This window comes from Mya arenaria, chromosome 6, assembly GCF_026914265.1.
Source record: "Mya arenaria isolate MELC-2E11 chromosome 6, ASM2691426v1".
Taxonomy (NCBI): Eukaryota; Metazoa; Mollusca; class Bivalvia; order Myida; family Myidae; genus Mya; species Mya arenaria.
The window spans coordinates 38,582,787-38,602,886 of record NC_069127.1 but is presented as its reverse complement, the minus strand read 5'-3'; the positions used below and the strand labels follow the sequence as shown (position 1 = coordinate 38,602,886).

The window sequence follows — 20,100 nt, the reverse complement described above, 5'->3', positions numbered from 1 at the left end:
TATTATCACGGCACGTGAATGCGCTAATGGCATACTTAGCCCAGGAAGACAAGCACGTGTACCATGACGTCATTTTCACAAAAACATATTTGCCGACGAAAACAAAGTTGTTATGGGGTTAGAGTCATTTGAAATTAACAAAACAAAACTCATTTTTTACAAAACATAGCGCAGGGTAAGGGGAAAAATGTACACTATACTCGGTTACTGAGCGATATGTTGAGCTTTTTTTTTTCAAAAATCGTAAACATTTATTTATTATAGCGAAAAGCAAAGTAAGTTTCTGGTCCAAAAGTATGTTTGTATTTATATATACTCACCTTGTTTGCCTTTAAAACGGCAGTATTCATAGTTTGCTTAGTTATTTAGCCGATGGTTGTTGAATTGGTTCGAACCCGTACTGATCAAACTGGTTTCCCCGTATTAGCTCATGGGCAGGGGGGACTTTATACTCACTATATATCTTGAACAGAAAAATTCACTGATACCCTATTATGACCCCTAGTTATTTCACAATAGCTCTGCCTGTTCACATTAAGTGGTATCGATTTCACATTTCTGATACAATCTTAGCAGATACATAAACAGTGTCTCCATTATCATGTTGTTTATTAATAAAATGTAAAATATATAGAACACACATGCAGTATAAATAAAGATAGAATGAGTGGTATTAATTGTTCATATCACCGGGAAATGCCCATAGCATATATTTATACAAATTATTGTAAAAAAAAGAAAACGGAAATTTGTACATGTTTCAGTATGAAAACATACGTAACTATGCTTACATCTCTTAATCACATAAAGCCAAAACGTTTCACCGGGAAACTTATTCATCCATAAAACGTTAATTTGTATTTTTGTTGTATATAAACGTATCCGTATAACTATTTTATATTATAAGTACGATTACAGCAAATATATAATATGATAGAATATATCACAAAACACTTGGATACTATGGATCTGGTAAAGAATAAATTCAGCAGCAGACCTAGCTTCGGACTTCAGTCATCGACTTGCAGCGTTTGATAAACACTTTCAATTTGTGCTAAAATAAAAGTTAAACAATGCAAAGGTTTAAATTAGTTTCAAATCTCTTTTTACCAAACTCTTATGAACAGATATCATAAATAATTTTAACACAAGGCATACACGGACGGAATAATTATAACCAATTTACCCGTGTTTTGGAGCGGTGCGTAGTCACAACTTCCGAGACCTTGCACGCAGTCATGGGTAAAAATAAACAATTCCTGAAACAATAATTCATTGCACGGCCATCAAAAACATTCATACCTTATTGTCATTTATGATTTACTATTATAACCCTTCAAGAAATTTAAAACAAAACCCACCTTGAATGAAACAAAGGGGAGAATACAAGTAGTAAAGAGCTAACCAAACCATTGAAACACTTTCTTGGGAACAATATCACAGTTTTAATTAAAAAATATGTTTCATATATTGAATCTAACAGAATACATTTGAATTGCACTATTTCACTAACTAACCTGTGGAGGCATAAGGTCTTTGCGCGTCTTCACAATATTCACCAACATTTTATAGACGTCTACTTTCTCTGCCAAGGCCCCATCAGAAAGTTGCTGTATACATGTATCCAGTACCACGAACGGAACGGTAGATGCCAGGTCTTCGCTATAATATGACATTGTTTTGTTTACTCTTAAGTCATAATATCTAACGAAAGAAAGCTAAATTACATTATGAACAACTATGAATTACATTTTGTTAGATATTTCACCTTGAGTGCAAAAGGATACGCCCAGCTTTAACGTTTGATCTCACACACTTTACAAAGTCAACGAATCCATCTGGACTAAACATGAAGACTGGTGCGCATTGAAAGTGGTTAATAGTTCTTGTCGTTACTCTCTGAAAGTAAAAAGTATGTTAACTTCTCTAAAACATCAACATGTACATAGAATTATCAATTGTTATACTGGTGAAAAAGTATATGTTAAATTACACTTGACCAATGTGTACAATCAAGGAGGTGTTGTCATTTCGGGAATGACACAATGCATCTGCTAAGGAATCATCGTGTTGAATATCGTTTGGGGTGAAGATATTTTACAGACATGCCTTTTTAAAAACAACTTATCAATGCCTTTATGATGTACAAATGACAGACAATTCTGACGCTTTTAGGCAAGCAGGGAATACATTGTTGAGTTACAAAGCAATTGAATATATTAATTATAGTTTGATTTTATTTACCGTATACACTTTTTCTTATCGAACCTAGTTTGTCTATCCAGAGTCACTTGTATATGTTTAACGTGTGAAAGAGAACTGAATGAACGGAAGATAAAACACCAATGCTACTTTACTAACGTTGCAGATGTTCATTTTCATATGAGTATAGGCATCGTGTGTATTCAGGTATGTTGTTTCCAAATCTACATGCCCGTAGTTTGTTGGTTCATTAAAATCAAATGGCCAATACCTCGATTCTTTCTGAAAAAATGAACAATTAATTTGAACATTTACTTAACTCTTTGGTGGGTTATGGTCATCATGCGTTTGACATGAAACTGCTATAGATATAGGAATCAGTGTATTAAACATACTTTTAGGTATAATTATTGAAACAGTTCTTGTGAGAATGAATACGTTCACAAATGTCATCACACTCTCAAGTACCAGCTTAAGGGTACTCTATTGCAATAAATCTTAAGGCAGACAATGGACAGTTTCAATCGTAGTTACCAAACGCCAACTGAAATTGTTGGTCATACCTTATGAGCTTTACTTTCAGCAAACATAACAATGGTGTTAACTTCCTCCTCAAAAATCATTGTCCAAAATTGGTTGACGTTATCAATCGTTGGGGCAAAGCAAAGCTTATAATCCTTTTCAGACCAACAGCCCTGAAATCAAATTATTTCTTTGACGTTCGGATTAAATCATCACTTTTAAATAAACAGATACAGTTGAAACCCGTTCAGTGTATGTTTATTTAGTAACAAAATGTACTTACAGAAATGTTCACGGTATTGTAATTTTGGTCAGCAGGTTTAAGCTCTCCATGGTTTCCTGTTTCAATTAAAAAATGCATGTTTGTATCTTGTGCAATATTGAAAAAATGAATTTGAGATCACTCATGTGATGAACCTTACGCGCTCGAAAGAAGTAATCAGTCCACGTGAATCATATTTAACATATACATAATAAATAAAAAAAAATTACACCCTTGATCATTGAAATCAAATTGAGTAAAGAATGAACATATATTTAAGTTAAGTCACACGTGGGTAATATAGTATCCCCGTTGACGTATGAAAGAAGCTTGGTAAAACATTGATCTCATGTCGGACAACGTGCACGGTCAATTTGGTCCTATTTTGACAATTTTGTGAACCGTAGCTAATGAATGAGAAAACAAACATAGCAGGTCAATACACTCGTTGGGTTATGTTAACTATTTTATACTTAATATCAATAATAAGAAGCTAGGATGTTAACTGGTCTGGTTTGAGAGCTGAAACAATACTAACAGCAATAACTGACCATAAGAGAGCAATAAATGTGAATATACATGTTTAGTTACTTCAGTAATCCGATTATTAACAAATCACGTGCAATCCAATTTACTTATAAGCATTGTGACTTAGAATGGTAAGGATTAAAAAGAAGTGTTCGGATTAGAGAGTTTAAAATGACCATAACCGTTAATTTAATGACATAACCAGACTTGAATAAAGGAAATATTTCTAGCAAGAGCCGTCGTAAGACAGCGCGCTCGACTACGCCGCTTTGACTTAGAATACAATAACGATCTTATAATACCAAGTTTGGTCTCTTTATGTCAAATCTAACTAAAGTTATTCGACACATAAGGTGACTTTGATGCTGCCCTCCCACCAGCCCGCCCAAACAATGACGCAAGTATGTGGTTAAGAATATACAAATATGCCTTTCAAAGGAAATTAAAGAAAAAATCAAGGGCCATAATTTGTATTTAGGCTTAAAACGGAGTTATGTTTCTTGTTGTAAGATGGTCGTAAATAATTTTGAATTTTATCAAGTGCATTTAATGAACGATATAAGTTTTTTTATTAAAATCCCAACTTGCCCTTAACTTTTACTTACCTAAAACTTTAACCTCAGTCAATCAGGGGCCATAAATTGTATTAAGGATATGGAGTTATGTAACCTCATTGGTTGATGGTCCTGAACAACTGTGTGAAGTCAATTGAACAAAGGATATAGAAGTTATTAATAAATATTCCAACTTGCCCTAAAACTTTAACCTACGTTCCATAGTCAATCAGGGGCCATAATCTGTGTAAAGAATAATATGGAGTTATCTAACCTCATCATTTGATGGCCCTGAACAACTGCGTGAAGTATTAAGTCAATTGAATGTAGGGTATTGGACTTATAAGTGAAAATCCCAACTTGCCCTAAAACTTTAACCGGACGCCGACGCCGACGCTGGAGCGAGTAGTATAGCCCACCTATTCTTCGAATAGTCGAGCTAAAAATACAAGTTTTGTTAGTTTGGTGAATATTTCACTTAAAATAGTAAACAACAAAGAGCGGAGAAATAATTGATATGTGAAGATCTATAACTATTGAGAATTAGTTGGGCCATCAGATTGGTTATCGAACGCTTACGCGATAAGCATTTTAAAGCATAATGACAAACATACAAGACGGCCTACTGCCCTTTAATCACACCCTAACCCATTTAACCATACTACTTTTTTAATGTGGATTTTAAATTATTTGATTCGATATGTATAGAAGGAAGTGAACTTCATTATGAGTTTAATAATGGTTAATGTAAAAGAAAAATGAATGCATAGGTCATGCTTTTTTAAACAGTGTTGAACATGGGTTACCTGACATAAAATTTTCGTAGACGATTAAACGAATGCCATCTTTTGTTGAAACCTTAAATAATAAATAGTAATTTAATATTGCGAAAGGTTACCAGAGTTATGAGTACTAAGTAAAGCAACGTGTTGAACACAATAAAGAAATGAGCAATGAGTATTTCAATACATTGTTATAAATCTAATAGTCTTTTAAAGATAGATGAAACATAATGTAAAAAGTCATCGAAAAGGAGATTATTTTTAAACGCGAACACTGTGCCGATTATTTCCCTACGATAAACACATTCTATGAATAGAACACTAAAATTAGAGTAATTGTATTAATATTCGGTCATTTGACCAATTCATATTATTTGTGCCAAGAGAAGGTATCTGCAAATCCTCATAATTCTTTTAATCCATTATAAATGAAAACAAAGAGGGTTTATTTCTTAATTCACCTTGACAGTGCTATTTTCGATTCCCACACTGTGTTCTTCGTTTCTGAAAAAATCAAATAGGTAATATATAATAAACCAGAACATACATTACCTCTTTTTTTTTCTTTTTGGAACTGCTAAAGTATAACAGTCCGTTTATTAGATCATAAAAGCAACAATGTCACAGATAATAAAGTAATACATAGACAAAGATTTAAAAAAATATATACACTCAAAGTATCTATTGAATGTACTTAAGGTTTTTTATAAAGTCATTTAGGAATCGGTAATTGACATTTTTTATTCGTATGTATGTTTCTAAAGCAATCAGATCGTAATATAAATAAGACAATATGTTTATGGGCTTCGTTCTCCGGTCGCATATGAAGTATGTTTTATAAATACAGTAACATATTTGACTTAAAACAATATTAACACAGTTGTATTCTTTTTGGTGTATCTTATATCCTATTACAATATATTTGATATCATTAAACATTTTCTTTATACCACATTTTTTAAATAAGGCATTTATCGTCGACCACACATTGGATAATGAAGAACAATGGATAAAAAAATGTTGATAATCTTCAACTTCCTTGCAACACATACACAGGGGACTGTCTCTCAATTTCCATGTAAATAAATTTAAGTTAGTCGCCACTAAATTATTTAATAATTTAATTTTGAATTGTTTAACTTTGTTGTCAACGATAGATTCATGAACTATATAATACCATGATTTCCACTCGATACTTTCTTGTACACGTTTATTCCAGTATCTATGGATATACGGTTTTTCGAAAATCTGCCGGACAAAGAGCTGATATATTTCCTTGTTTGTCATTTCGTTAATTAGTTTGTTCCCAAACCTTATTAAAAGTTTTGAATTGACATTAGTATTTATTGATTCATTTGATTTCACAGATATTTTCCATTGGATCGGAATGGCTTTTTTAACTATATTTATTTCCGCTATCCAATTAGTTTTGTTTTTAAGTTTATCTAGAATCAGATTGGTGTCTATAGTGCCAATATTTGAAAGTATGTCGTTTACGAATATTAAATCCGATTCAATCCAATTCTTAAACAGTATGCTTTTATTATTATGTTTTATAAATTTATTGCCCCAGATAATTTCTTTTCTAATATCATAAAAGGTATTGGGTATTTTAGTTTGGTTGGCATTCAGTTGTTTAAAATGAATCCACGTTGAAAGTAGTTGATTATAAAATTTGGTTAGTTTATGTGTGATAGGTTGTAAAGATTTGATGGATTCTATGTTCATGTAAAAGATGAGGAAATTCTTTCCGAACTGGTCAAGCAGTACAGATGGTATAATTTTCCAGTTAGCATTAGTTTTGCTTATAAGATGTGTTGCCCATTTTAATTTCATAGTTTTAGAGAAAAGTCCAAAGTCTGGCATATCTAAACCACCCTCAAGTTTATTTCCAATAATTGTTGTGCGCATTATTTTGTCTCTTTTTTCCGTTCCATAAAAATTCGAAGATCATCGTGTTAATTGTCTTAATAATGAAATCGGGTGTAACTATATTTTGGGCTAAGTATACTAGTTTTGGAAAAAGTAATGACTTTATAACAGTTATCTTCCCAAAAAAGGTGAGTTTTCGTTTACTCCATGAATTAATAAGTTGTTTACATTTTTCGATTTTTTCAGTCCAACTTAAATTTACACATTTATCTTTATCATTGCCAAAGAAAACCCCCAGAGATTTTATGTACTCAGTTGTAAAATTAATACCATGAATCAATTTGATACTTTTGTATTTTGATCTACCTATCCAAAGACCATGCATTTTTGTCCGATTAAGTTTAAGACCTGAATGTTTTCCAAAGGTATCTATTATTTCAAGAACAATAGGTATTTCATTTTGGTTTTTAAGAAATAATGTTGTGTCATCAGCAAGCTGTGTAACTTTTATATGTTTTTCCTGTATCTTTATGCCTTCGTACATTTCACAACTTTTTAATTTCATTGATAGAACTTCAACAACTATTATAAAAAGCAAAGCAGATAGAGGACATCCTTGACGGACTCCACGATGTAGATAAAATGAGTCAGATATCCATCCATTATTTGAAATTTTTGATGTTATATTGCAATAAAGGGTTTTAACCCAGTTGATAAAAGATTCTTTAAAGCCAAATTTAGTCAAAATATTAAGCATGAACGGCCATTCAACTGTGTCAAAGGCTTTTTTAAAATCTAAAAATAGTATTGCTCCTTCTTGATTGAGAATATCAGTATAGTCTAATACGTCTTCAATTAATCTAATATTAAAACATATATTTCTATGTTTTATGTACCCTTGCTGATCAAGGCTTATAATACTCGGAAGAACCAATTGAAGGCGATTTGCTAGAATTTTTGCTGCGAGTTTATAATCTATGTTTAAAAGAGATATCGGACGCCAATTCTCAAGATTTTCTGGATCTTCTTTTTTATACAGCAATGAAAACAAACCTTGTTTCTGAGTATTAGACAGTTCACCTTTATTGTAACTTTCATTTAGTGCCAAAACTACTAAATTACCAATAATATCCCAAAAGGCTCTATAAAATTCGACAGTTAGACCATCTAGGCCAGGGCTTTTGTTTAGCTTCATGTCATTTAGAGCTGCTGTTGCTTCTTGGAGTGTTATTTTACCTTCGCATTTGTCGGCTAAATCAGATTTTAAAGTAGACTGAATGTTGATATTATCTAAATAATGCTCATAATCTACATTATCATTTAAAACACTTGTATATAAATCATTGTAAAATTTTACTTCTGCATTTAATATTTCCTCAGTTTGAATGATTCTGTCTCCGTTTATTTTTAAGGAATTTATAACTTTTCTGCTTTGGCGAGATTTTTCTAGATTCAGAAATAATTTAGAATTAGTTTCACCCTTTTCAATGAAGTCAACTTTAGAACGTAGTTGTGCACCTGCGGCTTTGTGTTTATATATATCATTTATTTCTGATTCAACTGAGTTAATTTGGCGTTTAGTGTCTTCATTTTGATTTTGAGTATCATACAGAAGTTTGAGTTCTTTTTTTAAAATGTTCAAATGGTTATGCTGTCTTCTTGAAAATTGTTTAGAGAATTCTATTGTTTTTTCCTTAATTTCAATTTTACAAAAGTCCCATTTAACTTGCGGATTAATATTCATTTGGATTAATTGGGTAAGGAGAGTTTTAATTTTGCTTTGGTATTCTTTATTGTCGAGAAGGGAATTGTTGAATTTCCCATAACCCGGACCACGCGTATTGGGTATTTTTATTTTAAGTGAAATTGCCATATGGTCTGTTGTTTGTATAATTGCAGGTCGGATGTCAGCTGAGAATATTTGTGGCGTAAAGTTATCGTCGATGAGCCAAAAATCTATTCTACTTCTTTCTATATCATGTTTTCGTCTCCATGTAAACTGGCTTTTATTTGCGTTAAATCTTTTCCAAATATCACACAAATTGAACGTTTTTATCATATTTGTTAAACTTTTAACTGTATCAATTTTGAGAGTTTGTAATTTTCTTATTCTGTCATTTATGTTTAATGTATCGTTATGATCCCCGCCGATTATTTTTATACCGGAACTTTTCTCTGAAATTATATTTAATAAGTTGGAATAGAAAGTATTTCTTTTTTTCTATTATTAGGCGAATATAAATTTAGTAGTGTGTATGTTATTCCTTGTATTTCAGTATTAAGTAAAATATATCGGCCGTTTTCGTCACATAATTGGTCTAATATGCTGTATTGAATATCTTTTTTTAATAATATAGAGCAGCCTTTACTATTTGATTCACCATGACTGTGTACTAGTACCCAATCATGAAACTCATCTTTAATAACATGTTCAATATCTAGTGTAAAGTGAGTTTCTTGAAGAAAAGCAATGTCAGCCTTTTGATTTTTGAGCCATTGAATTAAGCGCATACGTTTACCTCTATCTCTTAGACCTTGAACGTTAAGGGATATAAGATGAATTATTTGCTGTTGCATAGTAGAGATTTAGTTATTATGAAAATATAAATATTATATAAAAAAAAGTTCGATGGTTAAGTCCTTAATAAAACATTCTTATCATTTAAGAAAACGAAAGATAAGAAAGTTAAAGGAACCATACCTATATCAATTCTAATACACCAAAGTAGACTAAACTTCTATTGAAGTAAATAACGTGTGTATATAAATTGAACATCAGTATAATATTACAAACATATGATGCATTCAACAAAATATTATCGTAATAAATACATTGTACATCGATAGTTAGCAATAACAACCAACATCGTGGAAGTACCACAATAACTGCAGTGTAAATGATCAAAGTAATGGTTGGCTGAGTAAACGGTACAATTATTGGAAATTAAGGCAAAACAAAATAAGCGTGTGTTTCCCAAAACCATCGGTGTTTAATATTAGAAACTAATAAGTTATTTATGTCGATAGAAAGCATTCGCCAGTGGTATAGCAATGCCATTTAGTGAAGTTACAGGCACTTACATCAGTTTCATATTGAACTGTGTTTTTATATAAAATAGCGAAACCATTGTGCAATATCTGTTTAAAACGACATGTAAGTTGTTTTACCAGCAATATAAGGGTATGCAATATGAACTTTAAGATGAAAAAACACCAGTTTCATATTAAACTGTGTGTCGGTTTTTAATAAATTATATCTGTTTAGGGTTGTGCAATATGTATCAAACAATAACAACAACTCCGTATTGACTGGGCGTAAGTTCCGTATGTAAGCGTATTAACATTGCGAAACAAACAAAAGTAACGACGTATATCAAACAAAAGGTATACGTAGCTATGTTATACAACAACAATTTGATGCAACATAGATTGTTATGATAGAATACGCCTAACGCGTATGGATAAATAATATAAAATCGCAAATCAATCTCATAATCCATAAACAGAATAGTGTCATCGTAATATAGGGTGGTCCAAGAAAAAAACAGTTATTTTTTCTTCTTTGACTTTTTGCCATTGTTTGTTTGTGATCTGTCGTGCATGATTTCTACAGGTGTGGGAGGCGACCTCTCCGGTGCATGGCCTACTTTTCCTTTGTTTGGAGTTGCGGTATTGTTTTCTGCACTCGACATGTTTATAAAGCGATCAATTGAGAGTTGACCGCTACAGCTACTGGACCTCGCATTTCTCGAGGATGCCGGTTTGTTTAGACTGGTATCTGATATGCGCCCTCTGTTAACCTGATCGGTGTCTTGTGGCTTTTGTGGGCTGCTGCCCTGACTTTGTGACTTTGAGTCTGATTCGGAATCCAATTCTTTTTCAGTTTCAGAGCCAGAATCAGAGTCATTCAAATCTGGACAGTCTGTTTGCTTGTGGCCAATATTTTTGCAGTTCCTACACACCCAGTCGTTGGGACAGTCACTGAATTTGTGACCAATTTGCGTACATTTGGAGCAAATAATGTCGCTTTTGGTGCCAGTCAATTTGTTTTGACCGCTATGTAAGACACGGCCTTTAAATTGAGCGAATTCCATGAAACTAGGAAGAGGCTCATGAAGGGTCGACGCTTTAACAATCAAAAGTCTGTCGCCGGTGTCACAATTAGTTAGTTTGCCATCAATCCTTAGTTTCTCGCGAATGACACGAATTATTTCGATACCATGGAGCGTTAATTTTCTGGTTATTATCCCATCATCGGCCGACAGCGGGATATTTTTAACACGAACTCTGATTGTGTTTTCTCCATCGAGTCTACCAGGATTTGTAGACAGTACACTGACAGTTTTACCCCTTATGGGCACCCCGTCGGACATCAATATTACTTTGTCTTCTAGACTATCGAGATATATTCTCCACATGGCACCAACTCTTTGTAGCCCACATATATGAGAAGCATTTACCTTTCGGCCTATTGCTTTATACAACTCTTCATGCTTTAACCATTCAGTTTGGGTCGGCTTTCTATTCCCAAATAGATCTCTCTCTCTGAGAAATACCAGAGGTACATCATGTCCGCCATTTAAACTCATGACTGTCTTATCAACCTCACTATAATTCGTGTTTTCAGTCATAGCAAGATTGTTTCACATAAAACAAACAGTACCTTGAATTTTCCAAGCTGAAATAGTATCCTTTTTAATCCAGTACACATAACATTTGATGCTAGATAGTTATTATTTTATCAATATTTATACGGACCGAAATAAACACTGTCTTGACTGTGTCGCTTACGTCCATGAACATTACCTCTTTTAAGACAACATGTAATTGTGATAGAAACCGCACAAAAACCTCACCATAAAATGAAATATTTGAACTTCTTCTCTCATGGCATGAATAATGATTCACAATACGTAACACATTGGTAAAATTGACACATACTTGATAAAATATAACTTATCATTAAAATTACAATGCATATTGCGTTACAAACTTGTGTCATTACAGCATGTGATAAGAGCCCAAAATAATATTTGTGAGAAGTACATATGTTTTTGAGGTAAGGCTAACCAACAATGTTCATACATTGTCGACAAGTTCATGTCATCTTGTTAATACAAAGGTAAAATCAAATCAATTTTCCTTAACCTTTGGGAACTTGGAGCACATAGTTATGGTTATATAGATATCGCAATCAACTGATCGAATTGTTTTAATTTTATCTTTCTCCATATTTTCTCTTCTTTCAAAATTTAAATAACGTATTCCTTATTATCTTTGCGGGGCCCTATTTAAAGTAAGTGCACCAAAGCTGATAATGATTTTAACTTCTTTAAATTACAGAATTCATCTTGTTTGAAACTTTCTACATATTCATTACAATACAGAACTAATAAATAAGAACAATATTAATAAAAACAGATATGCGAATCCAAAGAAATCTTTCAAAAAATGAATCAAACAAGTGGTAGTTTTGCCTTAAATCATTGAAAATACCTAGGCTCAATACACTTATAATTATTTTGAAGAAAAGAACATCCATACGAGCTCAGTTGAAGTGGTAACTTACATGGGTGGTGTCTTGTTCCTGCGTCTTCTTAGAATAAAGACCACCACAACGGCAACGGCAAGGATTGCAATTATCCCAACAACTATACCCACTATCATGCCTACAGGCTGAGGAGCTACAACAGACCAGGGACAACATTCAAACATCTTCATCTACATTCCAATATACTAATACATAACAGCGTTAAAATTATAGCCGAAACATATTCGGGGTTTGCTTATGAGCTCTTCTATGATCATACATCATACACAAACAAAACACCAATACACGTGATTTATTCAACATAAACTGTATGCAGATATCATCTTTGATTCAAATAGATGTTTAATCCCAGTGTGTTCCTTAACCGTAACAATAATTTACCGATACATATAACGGAGGCAAATTAAGAAATGGGCTAGTGAAAGAGTACTAGTATTCAAATGAATAAAGGCCAAGTATTTTTATTATATTTTCATGTCAAAATATACAAATCACCATGTGCATTTAAACTACATGCATATTCTATATTATACTCGTCAAACACACTGACTTCTTAAATATATTCTTTGCTAAGTCAATCAACCATTGCACATTTGAAACATCAAGCAATTTTATACACCGAAAGGGCAACCTTTTTATCTAAGGATCTTATTGATTGGAGCTACGTACGTTCTCGCCAGCAAACATTCTGTGCAAAGTATATCTCCCAACATTTCACGTACGGTGCATGTTATATTGTGGTTTCCTAATGATATAGGTATCAAATTTAACATATGAGGATTCGGTTTTGATCCGAACCTATGACAATGGTCTCCCAAAACGGACAGTATCACAATCCCTACCGAAGTAACAGTGTCAAAGGTGAATAATCTTTCTAAGAGATCAGTATTTATAAACTTAACATGCATTCATAAATACCACTAACCTGCCTTCTCTGTAATGAATGGTCCATATTTTTTGCTGACTGTACATCCCGTACTGGTACAAACAACAGCAACAAATCTGCAAGAAAGTACACGCAAACATTAGCATACAATCTTTTGCTATGTATTCGACTACCATTCGAACAAGGGGTATGTCTTGATAAGTATTAATGCCTAAGTAATGGGCGTTGCTTGTTAGGTGCTTGAACGGTCTCTTCCGTAACACGTTTAGTCAAATACCAATACAGCAAGCCATGACCTGGATAGTACAATATTGTTTATTGTTTATGTATGTAGTAATTAGAAGAAGATCATGGATTCACAAACAAGTAATCACTCATATTAACGGCTAATTTTAGGCAAATATCATACGAAATTCCATTTGAATACCTAGATATATTTTTCAGTAATGGCCAAGTAGACGTTTTTCAAAACAAATGTTCCGTTGCAACTAATGGAAACTCTTACAATAGCTCGTCTTTCATCCAAATATACAATGACAACTACAAAACAATAATTGTTATCAAAATGCACTAAAGGAGAGACACATCACAACATAACACAGACATGCATATACTATAAACCATAACCTGAATATAGCAAACCAGGCACTGATTTCTCGAAGTTGAACAGGCTTAAGTAGCTTATTTTGATTTCTGATTTAAACTTGTTTTTAATGAATAAAAGTTAGTTTAGTGTGATAATCTGACAGATAACCCCCATAAAAGTCTGAAAGCTTTTAAAGAGGTTAATATAACACCAATTATAGAAGAAAATTAATAGTGAGCTAAGCTTAATCGGGTTATAACATACTTAAGTAGTTTCGAAAAATCCAACCCTGATGTTTAAGTATGCATTGAATGGATGACAAGCCAATGATCTATCGTATTAATGGTTGAACTTATATAGGCAAACCTTTTCAATTTTAATGAACTTGTAAGACACCATAAACACATGCATACACCTACATATATTCCGTCTCTGGCTCAAGTGGACCGTTACAGTATGTGCCCTCTTGGACGCCACCACAACTCTCTGTGCCTACTGTATACGGGACGTTTGTGTACGTGCTTCGACGCCTTCTCTCTAGATATATTAAATTTTGAATAAAAAATAATGCTTTTAAAATGGAAACAAACTTGATATATGAGATATATAAGTATCTTCCATGGCCGAGAGTGTAAGATAGGTTCATTCCGACCCGAGCGTAGGGTTAACCTCGTTTCCGCAAAACACCCTGCACGAGAGTCGGGATGAACCTTTCTTACACGAGCGGCTATGGTAGATGCTTTTTCACCCACCTCAATTAAACAAAATTTAGTAAAAATGTATTTTTTGCTGGAACTCTTTTGTGCTTAGTGAAAATAATGGCGTATGGATATGCGACAATTCGTGGTTGTCATGGATATGCGTGCAGTGATTCAGATTATTTTAATAGTCTAATCGGTCTTTAAATAGTTCTAAGGAGAGTGAATCATTTTTTCTTGAAAGGTGCGTGAAAACTTTTTTATGGTGACATTTGAAGCGAGAAATACTTAATTAGCATTCCAAATATTGCCACAAGACAAGTTTCTCATGATGCTACAGACGACAGTCTTAAACAAGGCAGGTAATTACAATGTGGTGACCATTAAAAAGGAAGTCCGTGGACAAGATAAGAATTTCTAGCATGGTTAAATTATTGGATCTTCTTATCTGAGGTGGAAGAAAACAAATTCTGCTGTATCAGGCATTTCAATTATAATGGCACTTATTATCAACCTGTCTCACTATTAAGCTAACCTTAATCTCGATGCAGTTTAAATGCATAATATATCATTAAATGAAAACAAGTATTGCAATGAGAATATCAAAGCGAAATTTAATAGTTATACAATATTTGAAACAAACATAATAAAAATAAGACATGCTAGGGGATTGGACCACATGTTTTACCAACAGAAGTTACGTTCCTGTCAATATACGCCTGTAGAATGAGTGATGGTAGGTTCGATTCCCGCTAGATTCACAAAGTATATTTGAGAAGTTTGTTACAAATTAGGAGACATTGTAGAGGTGTCCACCTGAATGTGAATTCATAGAGTTAACAAAATCAGAGACTCTAAACATAAACACAAAAACTGGTCCAAACAGCATGAACATTACCTTATTTGAGTATCATACATCACCTTTTCGCTAAAGAATATTGGTAATAAAAGCTGTCTTAGGTCTGTTTGCTCAGCTATACGCTGCTTTGCCTTATAAATGAATGCATAAAAGATGTATAAACAATTAGAGGTTGCTTTTTTGAAAAAAAAAACCTCAGTCTTCCCTATGGTGTGGTCGTATGTAGAAAAAATAAATGATGGACATGAAATTTGTTATTTTGGACTGGAGACGAACCAACAGTGAAGTTTGGTTAATTCATCCGTATTAAAGGGACTGTGTCACAGATTGGCACCAAAAAAGTTTTGTTCTGTAACGACAATTATCTAAAAGAATGTGTTACGCTTTGATATCATAATTGTAAAAAAGTACCAAAATGTAAAAAAAAATTGTGTCGGAGACCGGGTTCGAACCTGCGTCGCCAAAATAGAAGTCCAGCGTCTTACTCACTGAGCTACAAAGGTTTATTCTAATCGGTTAACATAATTAAGCTATACACCTACCTCGGAAATATCACGTGATAACACCGACTAGCCAATTACGCATAAGAAATGAATTCTACCTGGTAGACATACCTAGTAATCTTTTTTAATGGAAAAATACGAAATAACTGCTAAACATAAATAAATTGTAAACTATGTGGTACTTCAGTTAGTGAGTTTCAATGCATTGTACACATCAATGCCAAGTTTATGTCAGTTTTCGACATTCTTTCCCCGCTATTTTATCATACGTTAGACAGTCCCTTTAAATAGTGAACATTACTGCGACCTTGACCTTTTACCAACTGATCTCAAAATCAGTAGGGGTCATCTTGTAGACATGCCCAACTAGCATACCAAGTATGAAGTTCCTGGGTGCAAGCGTTCTTTATTTATTGAGCGGAAACAAAGTGTGACGTACATACTGACGGACTGACAGACTGACTGACGCACTGATCACAAAATCAATAGGGGTCATCAACTAGTCATGACCAACTTGCATACCAAGTATGAAGTTCCTGGGTGCAAGCATTCTTTAGTTACTGAGCGGTAACTGTTTCCTCACATCAAGGTCACGGTGACCTGGGGTCACGCGTTCTTTAGTTATCGAGCAAAAACCATTTTAAAGCTTAAGGTCACCGCCAACATATCGTTTTAAGCTGAAGGTAACCGCGACCTTAACCTTTGACCTCTTGATCTCAAAATCAATAGGAGTCATCTTCTAGTCATGAACAACTAGCATACCAAGAATGAAGTTCCTGGACCCAAAGGATCTTTAGTTATTAAGCGGAAACCGTTTTTTCACCTCAAGTTTACCACGACCTTGACCTTAGAGCTACTGATCACAAAATCAAGTCATGAACAACCACCATACCAAGTATGAGTAGTTCCTGAGTCTAAGCGTTCTATTTTTATTGCGCGGAAACGAAGTGTGACCTACGAACTGACGGACAGGGCAAAAACAATATGTCTCCCCATGAATTGGGAAAACATAAAAATCAAAATCAATCAGGGGTCATAATTTGTATTTTTGTTGATATAGAGTTATGTAACCTAATTGTATAAAGGCCCGGAACAACTATTTGAAGTATGACGTCCATTTAATAAACCTTAGTTGTTCACGGCCATCACACAATTAGTTTACTTAGCTGCATATTATGCTAAACCCAATTATTCACCCCAGTATGACTCAGGAACTTATGTAAAAAGTTTAAAGGCACACTGTGTCTAGTTTAAGTTTAACGTCAAATTTGGCTTTTCACTTATAACTTCATTCAGTAGACTTCATGCTGCACAAAGTTGTCGAAAGCCGTCATAAAATAAGGTACATAACTCCATATAAACCTATACACAAATTATGGCCATTGATCAACTTACTTTTCTTTGTTAACCAGTTATCTGTGGTGATCCTGAACAGGAAGTTTTACGCAGCATTATGCCAGCTATCCAGTACAGATAACTGTAACTACATGTATATCATTGAAAGTCTACAAGTATAGTATAAACAAAATTTCCTTACTGTTCTTTGTTAACCAGTCGGCCGTGGTGATCCTATACAGGCCGTTTTGTGCAGCCTTTTGCCAGTTGGCCAGAGCATCAACCTTCTCTTGATTGTCTGCATAGTCTGAAAATGTCCGCATATCAGTATAAACAATGCTCATACAGAAGTTGACAACTTTTTATAATGACCAGCATTGTTTAACAAAATGATATATTGACTCCAAGTCCAAGTGTATAAATGTGTGTCAAGGGTTTCAATGCGATAAGTAAATCTTCCTCATTCAAGTTAAAAGGGGCACAATATAGGTTGATGCAAACATTTTGATTAATGCATTATTAAGTTTTACTCGCTTGATTTTGGTGATCAAAGCAAAAAAAGCATGTAATTTGTGTACAGGTAATATCAGAGATGTTATGGGCCTTTTTTAACTAAGGACTTTGTGACCACGTAGCTACTAATTATAACTCTCATATATCAAGGCTAATATTTTTCTATCTGTATCTTAATCATACGCCTTATTTTGGTTAGATCATTGAAGTCAATTGAGTTAAAAATAATAATGCATTAGAATTGAATAAATTTTCTTTTGGCATCAACCCTTTTTGTGGTCCTTTAACAAACAAGAATAATCGTACCAGGGTTCACAAAAGTTCATCTAGGCCCCAATTACTCGAAACATCTTAAGTCCCTTATAACAGGCTAAAGCTAAGATCACTATTTTTGTTTCTTTTTTCAATAATTCGTATAATATTTACTTCCTTAAGAGTTTTTTTATCCTTTTTAGGAATCATCTTTATGCTTATGACTATAAACCATTTTACATTTATCAAAATTCAGTTTAAATATGTATTTTGGCTTATTGAAATAAGCTACTGTAGCCGGATAAGCTTACGAAGCTTCGAGTAATTGGAGTCTGTTTTTAATTAGCCGAACAAGGGGCATTACTTATCTAAGCCAGAGTTATGGGTGTTGCTAAAGATGTGTGTTACTTCACTGTGAGAAGTGAAGGTAAAAACCATGTTTAAAATACAACAAGAGGAACAAAACATATACCAATAAAGCTTTCCGGACATGCACTGCTTTTACACCCAAGTAAGGCTGTCCTCTGTACTCTTCCATTGGTTTCCTCAGTGAAAAACTCCCTGACAAGATTCAGACTTATATAGGTCTGGTCTTTGGAGCCTTCTTTAATAACCTGTAAGGTTGTGTCAACTTCTTCAATGCTGCCAGGGACTGAAACAGAATGTACAAATAATATTAAGCAAAGGATAAAAAATGCTTCACTAATAATATACTCAACAAAACTAATAAGGGTAATTGATTACACTTGATTTTTCTCCACCATATTCAATTTACATAAACCTCTTAGTATACTTTTAAAATCAAGTTGAATGTTAGCAACCTTCCACTTATAGGCGGTTGTTAGAAGTCAGTTGCTGGTTGTAAAATTTAAAGAACAGTATATAATTTTGTTCAGCGTATAAGCAAGATGATACGCAAAGATCTGAGCTCTTTATCCTTGTTCATTATACATGTTTATAATTTATATTGCATTTCCCATGATCATCACAACTTTTATTACAGAAAATGATATAAACTCAATGCTTTAAAAACTCCTTTGCTCATGTTCACTGCAACTCGAGGACGCCTTTTATATGCCCCATCATACTAGTAGTCAAGGGATCGGGGACATACTAGTGGGTCCTTACAATGCTCACTGAAAGTCTTGATGGTTCAATGGTGGCCACTCATTGACTCCGTATATACAAAAAAGGTTATTTTCAATATGAGGATTTTGAAATGTTAACATTTTTGGACAACGATGACGACACCAAGAATATCAAAATACTCTGACTATACTAACACTCTGACTTTATATCTTCGCAAAAACAGATGAAATACTTTAAAAAAAAATGAAGACAAAAACCCTAAAATACTTTATTACATAAAAATCATTCTGTGGCTGTATTCATAAAGCTTACTTGAACAAATTTTCTACTTAAGTTATATAGTAACATATTTTCATTATTTAACAACGAATATCTTCGATACCCTATATTTTTCATCAAATTCATTCCTAATCCTTTAATATCTTTTTCTTACTTTTTATATCAAAACAGAAGCCTCAGATATTAATAAAAACATAAAACTCAATATTCATAAACCAAATTTATACTTTTGAGAACACGTAACATTCAAAGTATTTTAGGTAAAAATGACCAAAATGTATGTAAATGACTGAAATACAATAAAGTAAAAATCAAGGAAGCAAAACATGAAATCAGACAGAATGTAATTGCAAGTAAGCCACTTACATCCAGCTGGGGCTGTTACATCAATCGTCATTTTCTTCCCAATATTATCTGTACTCTGAGTGTTTACAGCATATACCTGTATGTGTAATAATTATGTTGATTTTTTATTTAAACTAGAGCTATGTCATAAGTGATAATAAAACCTACATTCTGCCTTAACACAGGTTATTGATTGATTCAGGCAAATATTGAAATAAGAATCATTATAAATATATTAAGATTATATAAAGGAAGGAGGTTCTTAATGGCACCAAGGTCAATAAAATATTATTACCATTGCCAAAAAGTAAAAATGTTGTCCAAGGCACATAACTCAAAAACGAGTTGACCAGGGTTAATGAAAAGGAGATGATAATGAGCCATGACAAATATGCCAGGTACTTCAACCCATTGTGGTGGCAGTGTGTGCCTTAAAGAATCAGTGATAACTCTGGTGCGGCCAAAAGTGTAAAGCAATCCTT

The 20,100-nt window shown here is 33.4% G+C and overlaps 1 protein-coding gene across 2 annotated transcripts; it reads right to left on the bottom strand.

Moving 5' to 3' along the window:
- Positions 1-592: 592 nt before the first annotated feature.
- On the bottom strand, positions 593-19,711 carry LOC128236801 (receptor-type tyrosine-protein phosphatase H-like). Of its 2 annotated transcripts, XM_052951912.1 has the most exons (11): positions 14,165-14,282; positions 13,199-13,275; positions 5,312-5,354; positions 4,875-4,926; positions 3,008-3,063; positions 2,766-2,897; positions 2,362-2,484; positions 1,769-1,899; positions 1,518-1,662; positions 1,187-1,259; positions 593-1,054 (listed from the first exon to the last, which is right to left on the bottom strand). In XM_052951912.1, exons 2-11 carry the CDS (start codon positions 13,243-13,245, stop codon positions 1,011-1,013), a joined length of 846 nt encoding a protein of 281 aa, XP_052807872.1. In that variant the 5' UTR covers positions 13,246-13,275; positions 14,165-14,282; the 3' UTR covers positions 593-1,010. The 2 variants fall into 2 exon arrangements, 1 of the variants encoding a protein (XP_052807872.1); XR_008261435.1 differs by lacking the exons at positions 593-1,054; positions 1,187-1,259; positions 1,518-1,662; positions 1,769-1,899; positions 2,362-2,484 and adding exons at positions 17,343-17,447; positions 18,378-18,557; positions 19,640-19,711 and having other exon boundaries at positions 2,820-2,897.
- Positions 19,712-20,100: the final 389 nt, after the last annotated feature.

Coding starts and splice junctions, on each gene's coding strand:
- LOC128236801 (XM_052951912.1), bottom strand. CDS start 13,245: ATGTACAGTCAGCAAAAAATATGGACCATTCATTACAGAGAAGGCAG. Junction 2,898..3,007: donor ACAATACCGTGAACATTTCT/GTAAGTACATTT, acceptor ATTTGATTTCAG/GGCTGTTGGTCTGAAAAGGA. Junction 1,900..2,361: donor TGAAAATGAACATCTGCAAC/GTTAGTAAAGTA, acceptor TTTTACTTTCAG/AGAGTAACGACAAGAACTAT.